We start from the raw sequence: 14950 nt of genomic DNA, 5'->3' as shown, positions 1-14950 counted from the left end.
TCCCCGTCCTCTCCACCCCTCCCTCCTTTTCTCTTTTTCCCGCTCTCAAGAGATAGTTTCCCCAGCTAACCGTAGACAATTCAGATGTTAAAATCTCACACTTTTTAATTACGACTTCGTCTCCCTCCCCTCCCATCATCGTTCTCTGCGCTGTAACATTGTCTCTCTCTCTCTCTCTGCCGTCTCCCTCTAACCACACCAGCGGATTTCAGTCTTCTTTGTTTCTGCTCCCTGTCCTATCTCAGCTCTTTCTTTCTTCAGTCCTGAACATCATTTTCACAATTTCTTTTTCAACTCTGCTCATTTTCTCATCCTTTGCACCTCCAACATTCACCATGATTGGCCTCCATTTGAACTCCGCAGTCTGTCCTTTGCTTTTTCTGTATACCCGTCTCTTCTCTCTGCCTGCTTTCAAAGCCACCCCCTCATTTTGTGCAAGTTTGTTGTCAACAGTGTTTCAAACAAAGCTTGTTTTTAATATCCTTTATTTCTACCCTTGATAACCAGTGATTTTCTTTCCCACAGAGAGCTCTTTCCATCAAATTGCTTTCGTTTTTTACCTCAACATCAGTTAGTCCTGTCCTCCACTCTTTGTGTGTTTCTAATACACTCAAACCCAACTGGGAATGTTGCACTGGCCCAGCATTTTCTGTCCACTCTCTTTCTCTTGGTTGCGCTTCCATTCTCTGCTTTTTCAAACTTGTCTCTCTGTTTGAGTCATCCTGTCAATCTTCCCGTTCAGCGCCTCACTTCCTGCCGTTCTGTGACTGGTTTAGAACACTCCAGTTTCCTCTGATGTGGCTCCTTTTAATCAAACCCCCATTTTCATCCATTAAAACGCTCTCCCAAGCATAAACACGGCCAGATGAGGGATGGGAGGATGGTGCAAACGAGAGAGAACAAATGAGATGAAAAAGGAAAGAGGGCAGGAAGGAGGAAAAAAAGCTTGAGCTGCTCCAATGTCTCTTTCTGTCATGTCTGTGCGTGTGTGTGAATAAGGGAGAAATGTGTGAAAAAGCAAGAGACGGGAGAGTTAGGGGCGGTCCCAAGAGGCTCCTGGAGTAATGTGTGAGAGAGCAAAAGAAGATGAGGTCTAATTAAAAAGGAACAAGAGAAAGAATGAAAGAAAGCACTGGTGTGATTCCTAGAGATTAACAAAGACTTCCTTTTACACACACACACACACTCAGTCTCTCTTTCTTTCTCTCTTGAGTGGATGATGAAAGGCATGATTCCCCCAGTTGTCTTCAAAAATGAGCAATGGACCCCCAAATCTCTTCTCCTCCATCCTCCTTACACCCAGTGAATGGGATGAAATGGAGAAATGAAGGGGAAAGATTTGACTGCACCCTAGTTAGTCCACTCACAAAGACAAAGAGAGAGCTGTGACAACCTTGATCCATCACCGTGAAGGAGGTAGAGAGGGGGACAGTGCTGCGGTGTGGATAGTGTGGGTGGAGAAAGTGGGCAGCACCAGCGGTTACATCCCATTACTCCACTAAACAAGTCCTATCAAGTCCTATTTTTCAGTTACAGCAACAGAACGCAGATGACAGAAGCTTTGGTTACTCTTCATTAGAAGTCCATATGGCAAATATGATAATGACTGCCACAGATAGGATCAAAGTGACCTTGACTGATGGAGGTTGGCAACATTTCTTCTGCAGTCTGAATCGCAGCTTGTCACTTTTTTTTTTTTTTGCCCCAATCATCTAAAAGAAGTGCGCAACGGCAATTATCTTCCCACTTGCCAGATGTCTATTAATTTCTTTCCGCTGGTGTCCTTCTCTTAGTTCCAATCAAGAAGAAGGTACCTGCAAAGGAAACTTAACAGGGTGTGAAAAAAAAATTATTCACCCTAATCGAGAAATTTTAACCACTAGCGGCTGATTTTGATCACTATCAAACGAATTGTTTCATTAAAAGGATGAAAGTGAAGGCGACATAAATTCCCGTAATTTTATGCAAGTGGGAGCTGTGGAAGCCAAAACCCTTCTTGAGAAAAGCTTATTTGTCGCTATAGCAGCCACGTATGTGTTGTTTTAATATACAGAGCTCTTGTCGGTTTCCAGGCACGACTGGAAGACGTAACAACAAAACTGTTCGTACCTGTCTGGAGCAGGAGTCGATATCCTGAGCTCTGCTCTGGTACCAGTCAGTCAGCAGCTGGATGGAGGGTGTAGCCGTGCGGAACCTGAGCAGTTCTGGAGTCTCCTCATACAGGAAACTGTCGTCATCAAACAGGTTCTGGTCCAACACCGCTCTGAGGAAGACATTAGTGCATGTGTGAGTGTTTTGTTTAAATAAGTATTTTATTTATTTACTCATTTTCATACAGGGTGATATTCTATACTTTTCTTAATGTCAACAAATCCCAAATCTCATGAAAAGACCAAAATCAATGATAGATTGAATCTAGTTGTGAAGGAATTTCCATATATGTGTCATATATGAAATTCTCCTTAGACAAGCAGACCGTGAGGGACAGACAGCTGTCTTCTCCCCGGTCGAGCCGACCTGGCTTTATAATTGTTGCCATAGAGACAGCGCTAAAGTAAACATTTTTATAGCGATATAGTGACTAGTGACAAGGTCGCCTGGGTGCTGCCTGAATAATAGAGTTGTTCGACTCTTTTCCTTCAGACTTGATTTGGTATTTCACTGTGTCAACACCGGCACTTTGATATGTAACTGTTGTCTCCTTGATCGATCAAGTTTGTGCTCGTCAATAAATCTTTTTGCATAAGACCTCAGTATGGCTTGGAATTTCTGAGTCGACAAGCTCGAGATTTCTATAACACTACAAACAAGTATTACCGCACTGATATACTCGGTGCTATAGAGTTTCATTGTTCTCCAAAAACACATTCATTAGCAACATCATTGCACTGGCTGACATTTACAACAAACATGGGCAGTGTAGTTTATTTAGAGTCAATCTCACATATACTGCCCCGCTGCTGTAAATACTCACAACAACACCAAATCCGCTGCTAAAAATAGTCCCCAACAAATGCACTATATACTACTGTTTAACTGTCATTTTCAAAGACATACATCATAAGTGGTACCCAATGGGCTTGGGCTGAAAGCCATTAACATTATAGGGAAGTCGAAAAGTATTCCTACTGAGGGATGTTTTTGGTCTTTTTATGGGATTTACTGAGAATAACGAAAATATGGAAGAGAGAAAAGAAGAGACACTGAAACAGAAGGAATAAAAATGGGAGGAATGGCAAAAAAAAGCGAGCATGGGTGACAAACCATGTCATAAGCACAGTCCTAGATATTGCTGGCATCACTGGAGCTCCAATCACAGTATTGAATTTTCACCCTGTTATTCCAGGCCAAGTGTACCACAATAGCCAACTGATATTATGACTGTACACCAAAGAGCAATAAAAAGAGCTTGCTAAATAAAATTGTAAATGAGGCTGGCCTCCCTACAGAAGCAAGCAAATGGGATAAATTGGCAGCGCAGCATGATTTGGTATTAGTTTGTTATGGTTCTGTTTAACATTTGGATAATAAGGATGTCATGTTTTGTTTCACATAATGATGCCAGCAGAAGCATCTGGCTTGTACGGAGTGAGAATTTTAACAATTCTAGTTAAAATTCTGTTAAGGTTTATATCATCATGGGTATGGAGAGAGTTTATTGCGATGGATCTAAGTTATATTAAAGTATTGTCCAAGTTTGGTTTATTTGTTTCCAATGCCATAATGTAGTGTCTTTAAGTCAAGGGTGATGTAAACTGTTTACCTGCACTCCTCTGTCTCACACCAGTCCATATCTCTGTGTCTCTGCTCGTCCCAGGGAATCAACACCAACTCATCTCTGTCATCCAGGCTGAGAGAGGAGAAGGGAAAGGCAGAAAGAATACAGAACAATGAGAAGAGGGGAAAGAGGGAAAAAAAAGGCGCAGAAGAAGGGGATTGGAGGAAGAATTTTCAGCTTTGGGGAAAAACATACACAAAATGCAAATATCAATCAGAACAATGACTATTTGGGATCCAGAAGATAAACCGCAAACCCTCTAGCCTCACTCACCACACCAATAATGGCACCTCATAAATAAGCAAAGACATTTACTGTCTCAAACTAAACATGGTCATAAACTACAAGGAAACTCTGGTGAGAAGAAACAACATATGGGAAATGGAACCAGTGGGAGCATAATAAAGGGGGGGAAAAAAACAAAAGCGCAACAGTAAACAAGTCAAAGAACTTTTGAAAAGAGTCTGAGTTGTGCCTTGGTCGTAAATAGCAAGAACTTTTATTTCCAAAACGCCATGTTGGTGCTAAGCTTTACTTCTTCCTGGTCTCCTTGAGTGTGACAGGTCTGAGGGAGATAAATAAGGAACACACGAGAAAAGAAACCGAAGTGAAGAATGACTCTGTAACCTCGGGTGTCAGTGCAGACGAGACTCAGACACTTCGAGACCCAGACGCACACACACACACACACATATATATGAATGCATTCACACATATTGAGACACCAGGTGAACAGACACCGTTTTATCTCTTGTTCTGGGATTAATGCATTTTTTCTTGTTATCTATTTGTCTGTAGACAGAAAAATATGTACAGTGGCTGTAAAACTCAAGGAGATAGCGCAGGCTACAAATCAGCTATAGCTTTGGTGCAGTTAAAGGCCGAGTGCACACACGCCGCAACAGTTTTGAACATAGCCATAAATTCTATCCAATCACAAAATACATAAGAAGTGTCCGAGTAGCCAATGTGATTTATGTTAACGCAAAGAGGTCGGGGGATTTTTTTTTAATTTTTTTATCAACACACCAGCACAAGTTCATCCATTAAAATTGGAATTTTAATACTGGGATGACAAAGATTGAGAGATACCGCAGACAGTGAATCTCTATTGCAAACCTCTTTTTTTTTGCTGTCATTCCCTACCTCCCTGGTCCTCTCTCCTCATTAAAAGAGAGCCAGGTTAGAGGGTGGAGAGTAAATATTGATGTGAGAGCTCAGATATCGATGTGAGGAATGAATTGTTCTACGGCTGCACTCCTAATCTACTTCACGTCAGCCTGAGAGAGGCAGGGAGGAAGGAACGGAGGGAGGGAGGGAGGGAGGGAAATGGAGATGCAAAACAAACTTGGAGCAGAGTTTATTTTTATTTCAACTGGGCCAACACTTTCAACCTACAGGCAACAACAAAATACTGCTGCTCTGCACTCTTCGACGCGTCGAGAGGTCCCCTCCCGATCCTGATCAGTGTTACAGGAGAAAAATTTCACCTTCCAGTCAAGCAAGACTTTAGTATATAGCGAGCGAGCTTTAAAACAGATGGCTTGAGCCGGCTCCGTCTGCTGCAGTGCAGGAGCGAGCTCTGTCGGAGCAGCAGTTGGTGCTCACAGGCTGGGGAAAATAGGAAACTGCCCCACAGCGGCAGAGCCATGATGGATGCTCACTGCAGAGCCACAGCCGCCTGACCTCCATACAGACTGAGACATGGCTAATAAAAGAGAGCAGCGATGGAATGGGTGTGTGTGTGTATATGGGTGGAAGCTTTAAGAACAATTATCTTTATGTTTTTTAGCTCATGACTGCAGGGGAGTTTGGCTTTGTACATGCATTTCTTTTAATAAAATGTTTTGAAAAAAATAGTAGCAGAGAGAATATGGTAAAAGATAACGGCAAAAATGGAGGAAGGGGGGAAAAAGTGAAAGAAATGGAGAGGAGTAAAAGGGAAGAGCGAGTTGGCGGAAACAAAAAGGCGCAACGGATGGCTGGATGCACTCATGAGTAAATCCAGTCTGTCACCTCTATTAGTGAACCATAAAGGGGTGAGGAATGACTTCTCCCCCTCTAAAACACTCCTCCATCATCTCCTTCTCACATAACCTCTCCCCAACTCCCTCCCTTTCAGCGATCCCCCAATCCCAAAGCAGCAATGTGCTGTGCAGTGAAAACTAGAACGGCGTACAATTGCAATTATTGCAGCTAGTATTGTATCATTTTTTAACGTGTCCAAATTTTGTTTGCATGTTAATTTAGAAGTGGCAATTAAGTCTCTGTCCTTTTTGTTTCATCGCTGTGTTTGGCACCGTCAGCCCTTAAGCTGTGGCTGTGTGTGTGTGTGTGTGTACACTTGTGACACCAGAACACACAGACAAAAAGGTATATATGCATGTGTGCTACTGGAGAATGACAGAAAGATTCTTGCTGTGCGAAGGTGAGAACAAAGAAGAAGAAGTCAGGAAGACCTTTGAGCGTGTGCTCTGAGAGAGGTGTGATTGCAGATTATGTGATTTTAATTCGAAACATAGTGAGAAGTGTGACTCGAGAGGTGTAAATGTGGATTTTCAGACATCGGAGAGGCTGCGTGTCCTCCTCGGTAATGCATGTATTTTTAAGTGAAGTGTTGGAGAAAGGAAATTTTAAAAAATTGATGAAAGTACAAAATGAGAAGCTACAAGTTTGGAGTTATATTACTAAATGTTCATTTTTTAATCTTACATGTTATTGATTGTTCTCTATTTAGACCTTATTTATTATATTCAATATAAACATCTTTGAGCTTTCATCAGAACATTTTGATGGATGTTTTGTTCCATATTGAGGATATCACAACAGATAAGCATAAAATGGTTAATATTTATTTGTAATTCAAAAAACTCCTCACCCTCTTGTCAGTGTATGTAAAAACACACAGGGTGCAATTTGAATGACATTTTCTTCTCATGTCCATCTATTTACTTCCACGGGATAACTGAATCGGTAAATCTCACTGTAACGGCGTCCTCTATGACAGACGATAGCGTTTTATACACTTCCTTTGAGTCTTCGGTGAGTGGACTCCAATACCATGCACGAGCGCACTTTAAACATTTTGTTCCATTGTTTTTAGGTATCTGTGTGAGACTCACCAGGCTTCAGGCAGCAAGATGGTGTACTCGTGTGGAGAGGTGGTTTCTGGGAAGTTGTAAAGGATAGCTAGCCGATGCTGGAGAAGTTCTGTCCCATGGTACGTGAACAGAATGTCCAGAGCCTGCATGTTACTCTCCTGTAGGCAAACAAATGCATATTGCAATCTTAACTTTTTATTTAGTTGATATTAAACTCTAAGAGCACAAAAAGAAAGACAAATTGCACAATATGTGATTAAATAACTTAAAGAAATGGAAGAAAATTGATGGAAATCAAATTTTATTTTAGTACATTCTAATACACTAGGTTTAAAAAGTCAAATAAAATATATCAAGAGTACCAAATGATTAAGTGAAATAATTAGGAAGAGATTGTAAGAGAAAGCGAGGGTTACCCTGGCATAGTTTCTCGCTGACAAAACAATGTTTTGACTGCGGAACTTCTTGAAGAACTCTGCATCATATTTCTGCTCCGCTGCATGAGGACCGCCGAGTATCTCCTGAAGAGCATGAGCAAGACAGAGAGGAAGAAAGAAACTTGAGAGAGAGCAGACAGAGAGTATAACTGTAGTTCATAAAAAGAAATTTGTAAAGCACAGGGTTATCTTTCCAGAGAAAATGGTGTGAGTGGGTAGAAAGTCAAACTAAAGATGAGAGTAAAAGAGCAAGTAAAAGATGTGACTGCAAATGAATGCACTGAGGCAAAGTCAACAGAGATGCTATTTAGCTTTCTAGCTATACAGCTGTCTTGTCCTTTTAGTTGGAGCCATTTGAGGAAGATATGAGTGTGTGTGGAAGTGTGTGCACACGCATATGTCAGGAGGGAACATTAGTTGTCCTGGCCTTTGGCATAGATGGATTTATGTGTGTCTGTGTGTTTAAAATCCTGTGTAGCATCCCTTTTGCCAGGGTATGTGTGTGTGTGTGCTTTTGTGTGGCTGTGTGTGTGTGTCTGATGGATAGCCTTTGAATGGGCCGTATGCAGACGGAGCCAGCCCAAGTCGGGATGATAAAACCCCTAATATCATATTCATAGACAGCCAGAGAAAATGGATTGGGGCAAAAGGAATCTGACGAGTGCTGCAGTTACCATGACAATGTCCGAATAAAGAGAGACACGTCATTCTGTCTGAGTTGAATATCTAGCAGGCTAAAATCTCATCTTTCCTCTCCCGCGTGTGAGAAAGCGAGGCCCCGTTCGTTTGAGATTAATTGTGGATGAAAAATGTGTGTGTTAACATTATTCGTCATAAATCTGAAATCCAGTGTTAAGTAGTTGCCAGTTTCAAAGTACCGCTTTATGCATGTATCTATCTTTGCAGCACTGATTCTTATACACTGGGGAGCTTTGATTATCAAAAACCATACTTGCATATGTTCAAATAGGACTCATTTGTCTCTCAGCTAGGTTCATTCCTTTATTTACATACTTAAAATGCCTCTCACGCAAGTATATTTAACAACTTTTTCAATATTTTTAAAGGGATTAGTAGGGTTAAGAGAGAGTGTCAATAGTGGACGGATGAGAAAAGCCTCTGTGATTTAGTGGAATTGGATATGAGAGGTGAAAGCATGGTTTACAAATGGGAAATCAACTAAGGAATGAAGACTATTAAACAAAAACATTAGATGAGCTTGTGTCCTTTCTGCACATGTGAGACAGTTCTTAAGTTACCCCTCAAATATAGTATAATTTCAACAGCCTCACAGAAAACAGCCTAAATCTCCTGAGCTCAGTTTTCATAATGAGACATTAGTCTGGAAAACATTCGTGCAGGCTCCACTGCGCCCGCTGGCTCCAAGTCGGACCAATCAGCAAAGAGAAGCGGTTTCAACAATGCTGACAACAGGAAGCACTGTATTTTTAATTTGCAATGAGCATCCTGTATGGTACATGTCTCTGACTGGTTACAGATAATGCAAATGACTTTTGCCCATTGTCAATTAAGCAAATCCCAGGCAGATGCCTATAGTGCCTTGTCAGACAATGTTGAGTGAAGTGAAATTCTGTGGGCTAATAAAAGGCTGACTACCTTCTGTGGTTTAACACCTGTGGTCCACACAGGATGGGTTTCAGCTGCGTTTCCTGGCTGCTCGCCTCATATATGTCTGATGGAATGGATATACTATCAAATTAAACTTTATGAACCTAACCATGATCCAAAACCTGTATTTAGGCATCAGGTCTCTTCTGTTTTACACATGTAATGTAACTATAGTGATTATGTAGTTGTGACTGTGGCTGAAAGGTTCCAATGAAGCTGTTGCTGCACTGTTGACTTCCACTATGCTGCCAGTATAGACAGTATGTTACAATAATCTCTCAAATATTAGATTAGATTTGTTGATTAATGGATTAGCCATTCAACAGACAATTAATAGGCAACTATTTTGGTAGTCAATTACTTGTTTGAGTAAATTAAGCAAGCAAAAATGTTATTCCTGTAGTTTGTCCCTGCAGTGTTTGTTATTGTGTTACAGTGGGGATGACTACATTGGAAGCTGAAACTGATGTAACCACTTTACACTGTGACTGTTTGCTCCATACCTTGGCTATGGAAAACTGTGATTAGCATTTTTCACTATTTGCTGACATTTCATAGACTAATGATTAATCAATTAATTTAGAAAATAACCATTAGTTGCAACACGAAGTAAACGTATTGAATTACAGTGGCAAATTTTCATATTTCTGTATGACTCCAGGTTATTTAAGAACCAGGCGCAGGATTCCCGAGGACTCATCCAAAGTACTAGAACGATGGTGGGTGATGGTCATTACCTCGTACGTTGCCAGCCGGTCCAGGTAGGAAAGTAGTTTCAGTCGGCTCCGACACAACTCCTTCTGCTCCAGAGTCAGCCTAAGCATGCACATGGACACACATTTACACACACAAGTGAACAGCATGCCGGCAAAATAACTTCAACACATCACAATTGACATGAAATCTCCAATCTAAAATGTGACCGTGACAAGTCAAATTACAAGATCTGAATAGTCTTTTTATCTAACCACAGTCAAATCAAACTCCAACCTGAGTCTACACACTGCACTAACACACACTCAAGCTTTAAATTAACTGTAAATTGACCCTATACAGTAAGCCCACAGGGACCTATATAACAAAGCTTGGGGCTGGTGACTACAATACCACATAGTGCCCTCTAGACCTAATCATTTTCTAAGGAGAACAAATCAACTTCTTATGACCACAAGAACCTTTCAGTTGTTATGTATGGGATGTCAATGAGGTGACTGATTGCCCTGTGAGAATCAAATCCATTTTCAATGCCATTTAATCATGACCATAAATTAAATCGGATGACCACAAATACCAAGGCACTAGGCTATATAGGATTTACCTACAATTCAGTAACTCAAGGTATGCCCAAGGGAGAATGACCACAAGACTGCAAACTATTGCTGGTAGGCCTCTTGGTTCACACAAACTCACAGCAACACAGAGCATTTTTTCACTGGATACTTAAACACCCTCTCCATGCCAACTTTAAATCCAAAAGGAAACAACCTGAGCAGGTCAGAGCGGTGGCCAAAGCGCCCTAAAAACTTGGCCTGGATTAACCACAGTGTGACCACAGGGGAGCTGACCTCTCCACTGCTGTCTTAATCCCTAATCCCTCATTACAGAGTGTGCTATCAGGCCTCATCAGGGTTCCTCTACACAGACTAACAGAGATTAACACTGGCTCAACACACTCTCTGGCACATCAAAGAGTGGCGGCTTAGCACTCGTACAAGTGGTAATTATTGCTTTGCTCTGCCTCTTCAGAGCAAAGTAAGAAGAGTGGAGCTGGAGGAAGGAGAGGGGTAGCAAGGGAGAGGAGCGGAGATGAGATGTTAGAAAGCTATTTCACCCGTTTGTTGTTTTTCTTGAGTTTACGAATGATGGCTCAATCATATATTCCAAAATAAATGTTTGGTCTATCTCAGAAGAAAAAAACATGGGGATATCTTTCATTCTCAATTTGGATAACTAAAGTTTTGATAAACCTCTTTATTGATTGCAAGACTGTTTTAAATCTGTAAAAGCACATTTTTAGCCATGCTAGCAGCATCGTTCTGGTAGTAGTAATGTCGCCATTCACAGTTCCAAGAGGATGTATCCTAATGATATTGGTGTTCGCCTCACTTACTCTAGTGCCACAACAAGGTTCACAATTGTAAATTACACATTTGTAGTTTTGAGTGAAATGTCTCAACAACTATTAGATGGAGTGTCATGAAATGTGATATAGACATTCATGTCACCATCAGGACAAACTGTAATAACTTGGAGATCACTTTTCATCTAGCAACATCATCAGTACATAATTAATTTGTCCAATGCTTTTCCTTAATGACCAAATACCCTAAAAAACTAATGAGATTCCCATCAGCCTCAGTTGTACTTTGTGTTTGGTTCTAATTAGCAAATATTAGCCTGCTAACATGCTAATCTAAGATGTTGAACAAGCATTATACCTGCTAAAAAATTAGCATTGTCATTATGAGCATATTAGCATACTGATGTTAGCATTTAGCCCAACGCACAGCTGTTTCTGAGTAGTGCTTCACAAAGCCGTTAGCGTGACTGTAGACATTTAGTCTCATTTTTGTTTTAGTGAAGTAGTGCTGCTTCTCTGTGTGATATTGAGTTCCAATATTGATTACTCCTTTGGGTTTTCCCACCTTGTCCATTTCATTTTCTCTATTGTAAGTAGATGTAATGGCAACCATTACATCTACTTGACATCAGCACATCAGCATTGTTTTAAGTATGTTAGCATGCTGACGTTAGCATTTAGCTCAAAGCACCACTGGGCTCAAGGGCAGCCTCGAAGAGCTGCTAGCATGGCTGTAAATTTGCAGTCTTGTTAGCCTAAATCATAACATTTAGCAAAACCTACTGAACAAAATTACCAGTTAGTGAACATCAGCCATTGCCCTTACATTTCTGTTCTGAGTGTGATTCATTTAGCAACACCAGGGAGGTACAGTGGCGTTGCAGAAATGGAATGACCACCAACAGGTTAGAGGTGAATAAATGTTCAATTCAGGTCCACATCTCTGGCTTTTAAATTGCTAATCTTACAACTGAATTCCACTGAGGTACAGCATAAACAGTGTGTAGTGCACTATTACACATATAAATGGGCAACCTGGCTGTTCACCAAAAGGGAAGCAGAGTGTCTCTGCCTTTGTAAAGGTTTACAGTATATTGGTCCCCTGAATTGCCCTTACAATAAACAGTGACTCAAGGGAAAAACATGGTTAAGAGAGGGCCAGAATGAACAAAAACACCGCAACGCATCCAAATGGAGATTGGGGGCTGGAAGGTTTAAGATGTAATGTGCACAATTTAAACAGTGCTGTAGACTCTTACACATCATCACACATGCTGTCTAATGTAAAGAGACTGGACCCTGATTGCTTCAAGGTATGTGCGTGTGTGTGTGTGTTTCTTAGTGTGTGTGCACATCTTGTATTTCACAGCTATCAGAACCGCAGGTTATTACAATCAGATGGCATCGCTCCTCCATCTCTTCACAAACACCTCGAATATGACGGCACCGGACAGAGATTGAACTGCAAAAACAGGCCAACACACTCACAATCATACACACATGTGTGCACAGAGATGCAGTGTGTGATAAAAGCGATTATCACACAGTGTGAGAGACAAAATTGGACTGCATAAACAGACAAAAAAACACATCAGCTCAAGCCTTCACATGCTCGAGGTGCCACAGTGTCTTGCACACACACACACAAACACACACACACAAATATATATAAACACGACCAGTGCTGGAGCAAATGAGAAAATGAGACTCCTGATTGAGGTCTGAATCTGATCAGATAAGGACATAAACACCTTGCAGCAAACTGCACTCTCATCTTCACACTCTTTCCCCTCCCTCTTTCACAAACACACACACCACAACTGCAGTATTGTCCATCTTGTTATTGTATGCTGAAAGTCAAAGCAGCAGTTACAAAAGCCCATGGTGAATCCTGAATTATACTTTAATATGCACACATAGACTGATGAGACGAGGCTAAAAGATAAAATTGTCTGCATGCAGCCAAAACGACAGAAGCCGAGGATGGCCGTGCTTGCAATTATTTTTTAACACTGTTATCTCAAGATCACAAGTTAATTATTTCATTATCTTGAGAAAATGTGATAATCAACCCGTTTCCTTTCCCAATAGGTCGTTTCCCTTTATTACTTATAATGTAAGAACAAGACATCATCAAAGAGGCAAAATATATGTAAGATCACCACTGTTATCTGTTTGATGTTTTCTGTCATATTTTATTCGATAAAGGTTATTTACCAAAAACTAAAAAATAAGGCTTATAGTAACTCCTTATTACTTTTATAAACTCTTTGATGAATTCAGGGTTTTTCCTGCCTATTTAACTCAAAGGCGGGCTGCCCTTGTATTACTGGCCGCGGCCTTTGTTGAAAATTCTGGCATGTGACGGTGATGGAACAAAAAAGGCAGAACTCAACTGCGAGGGCAGTGCAGCCCCTGGACAGTCTACAGCGCACATACTAGAGCTATCTTGTAGTTCATCTTCAAAAAAATGCAGCATTTGCAAGCATGTTTTGATTTAAGGACTAAATAATTACCTTTGAGAGATGAATGTGAAGTATATTGTGAACTTTCTAGGCTGTCACTCAGAGACTAACGTTAGTGGAGTGGAGCAGCAAACTCCAACAGTAACACATGAGACCAACCTCCAACACACACTGCAGCATTAAAAAACTTAAACTAACTCTGAGGTGAAGAAAATAACTCAGTGCTCAGTCTGTTTCACCTAAAAAACCCTGCGCCCGCTCAGCATGTTGGACAACAATGGCTTTCCCCGGAGCAAACGGTGCAGCAGAGAGGCTGCTCTCCGCTGCTGCAGACATGACGTTAATAACGACACAGCGGAGCACTCTGCCTTCCCCTCAGTTTGTTATTCCCATACAGGCAGGAGACTGGAAGATGCTTTCAAATTAATTCATTCATTAATGAATGCAGTTAACTTTTTAAAATAAAAAGGCTGTGGACCATTTATCTTATCTGCCAGTTATGTTTCATATTGTATTTGTGGCACACAGTATACTGGAGCTCTAAAGCTGTGTACGCCGCACCACACATGTTCTCCAACCTTTGCCACCTTTCTCTCAAAATAATCCAGAGAAAACTCTGGAATTAAAGATGAATCCTCCACTGACAGTGATGAAAGTGACCTTGAAGGCTGAAATCAGGTGTGATCAAATGAACCAGACACTCATTTTTGAGTTCTCCATAATTATCCTGTGACCTCGAGAAAACAGTGGTCGTTATCTCAAGAAAAATTAAAAAGTTTTAAAACATGCAAGACATCGATCTGGTGCATGACAGCTAAAAATACAAAGCAATAACAAAGTCCTGACATTACTTTTCAGGATACGTGCATGCCCTGCAAGCGCAACATATTGCCTAAGGGAGTAAAACTGGTGGTAACAAGAGAAGTTCTTTTTTAAAAATGGGAGAGAGGTCATAGTCGTAAAGTAATATTCTTCATTTTATTGGGTGCTTTAGAAAACATGTAGGTGGTGATAGCTGAAATTAACTTCTTACAACATCTTAAAACAAAAGTTAATTTGCTTGTGGAGCGACTTTAATTATTGAAAACGTGATTCTCTCCTTGAGAACAACAGTCAATAGCGCTCTTTAAGAGTAACTTCCAGGTTATTTTTTCTCTTTTTAACCCAAGAGTAATCAGTGCAATTAAGAATAATCACCCTTTTGCTTCACTGTACTGACTGGTGATTATTAAAAAAAAAAAAACCTGGTGGATTCATTTCTTTCAAGCATGCACAGTCGACCTCAAAACACCGTGTGACAGTCAGTAGTTAAATACAGTCCTTATCTATACACAAGAGCCTTCACACACACACACACACACACACGTACTCAGAGCAGATGTGATCGATACTGAGCCATTTCTGTAATGGTGGTGTAGTTAAAAAGAAATTAAGAGAATTATTATCTGTCTCTGGCCTCT

The 14950-nt window shown here is 40.8% G+C and overlaps 1 protein-coding gene across 1 annotated transcript in view; it reads right to left on the bottom strand.

Annotated features, from left to right (window-relative positions):
• nbas (NBAS subunit of NRZ tethering complex) overlaps window positions 1-14950 on the bottom strand; it is a 160108-nt gene that overhangs the window by 113413 nt on the left and 31745 nt on the right. The window contains exons 19-23 of the mRNA XM_042389831.1: window positions 9683-9761; window positions 7296-7400; window positions 6901-7037; window positions 3764-3850; window positions 2110-2263 (exon numbers count right to left, since the gene is read on the bottom strand). Of these exons, the coding sequence (XP_042245765.1) occupies window positions 2110-2263; window positions 3764-3850; window positions 6901-7037; window positions 7296-7400; window positions 9683-9761 (562 nt within the window). The remainder of the gene's footprint in view (window positions 1-2109; window positions 2264-3763; window positions 3851-6900; window positions 7038-7295; window positions 7401-9682; window positions 9762-14950) is intronic.

This window comes from Thunnus maccoyii, chromosome 17 (genome assembly GCF_910596095.1).
Source record: "Thunnus maccoyii chromosome 17, fThuMac1.1, whole genome shotgun sequence".
NCBI classification, from domain to species: Eukaryota; Metazoa; Chordata; class Actinopteri; order Scombriformes; family Scombridae; genus Thunnus; species Thunnus maccoyii.
Note: the sequence above shows the minus strand (reverse complement) of the source record. Positions and strands in the feature narration are given on the sequence as shown.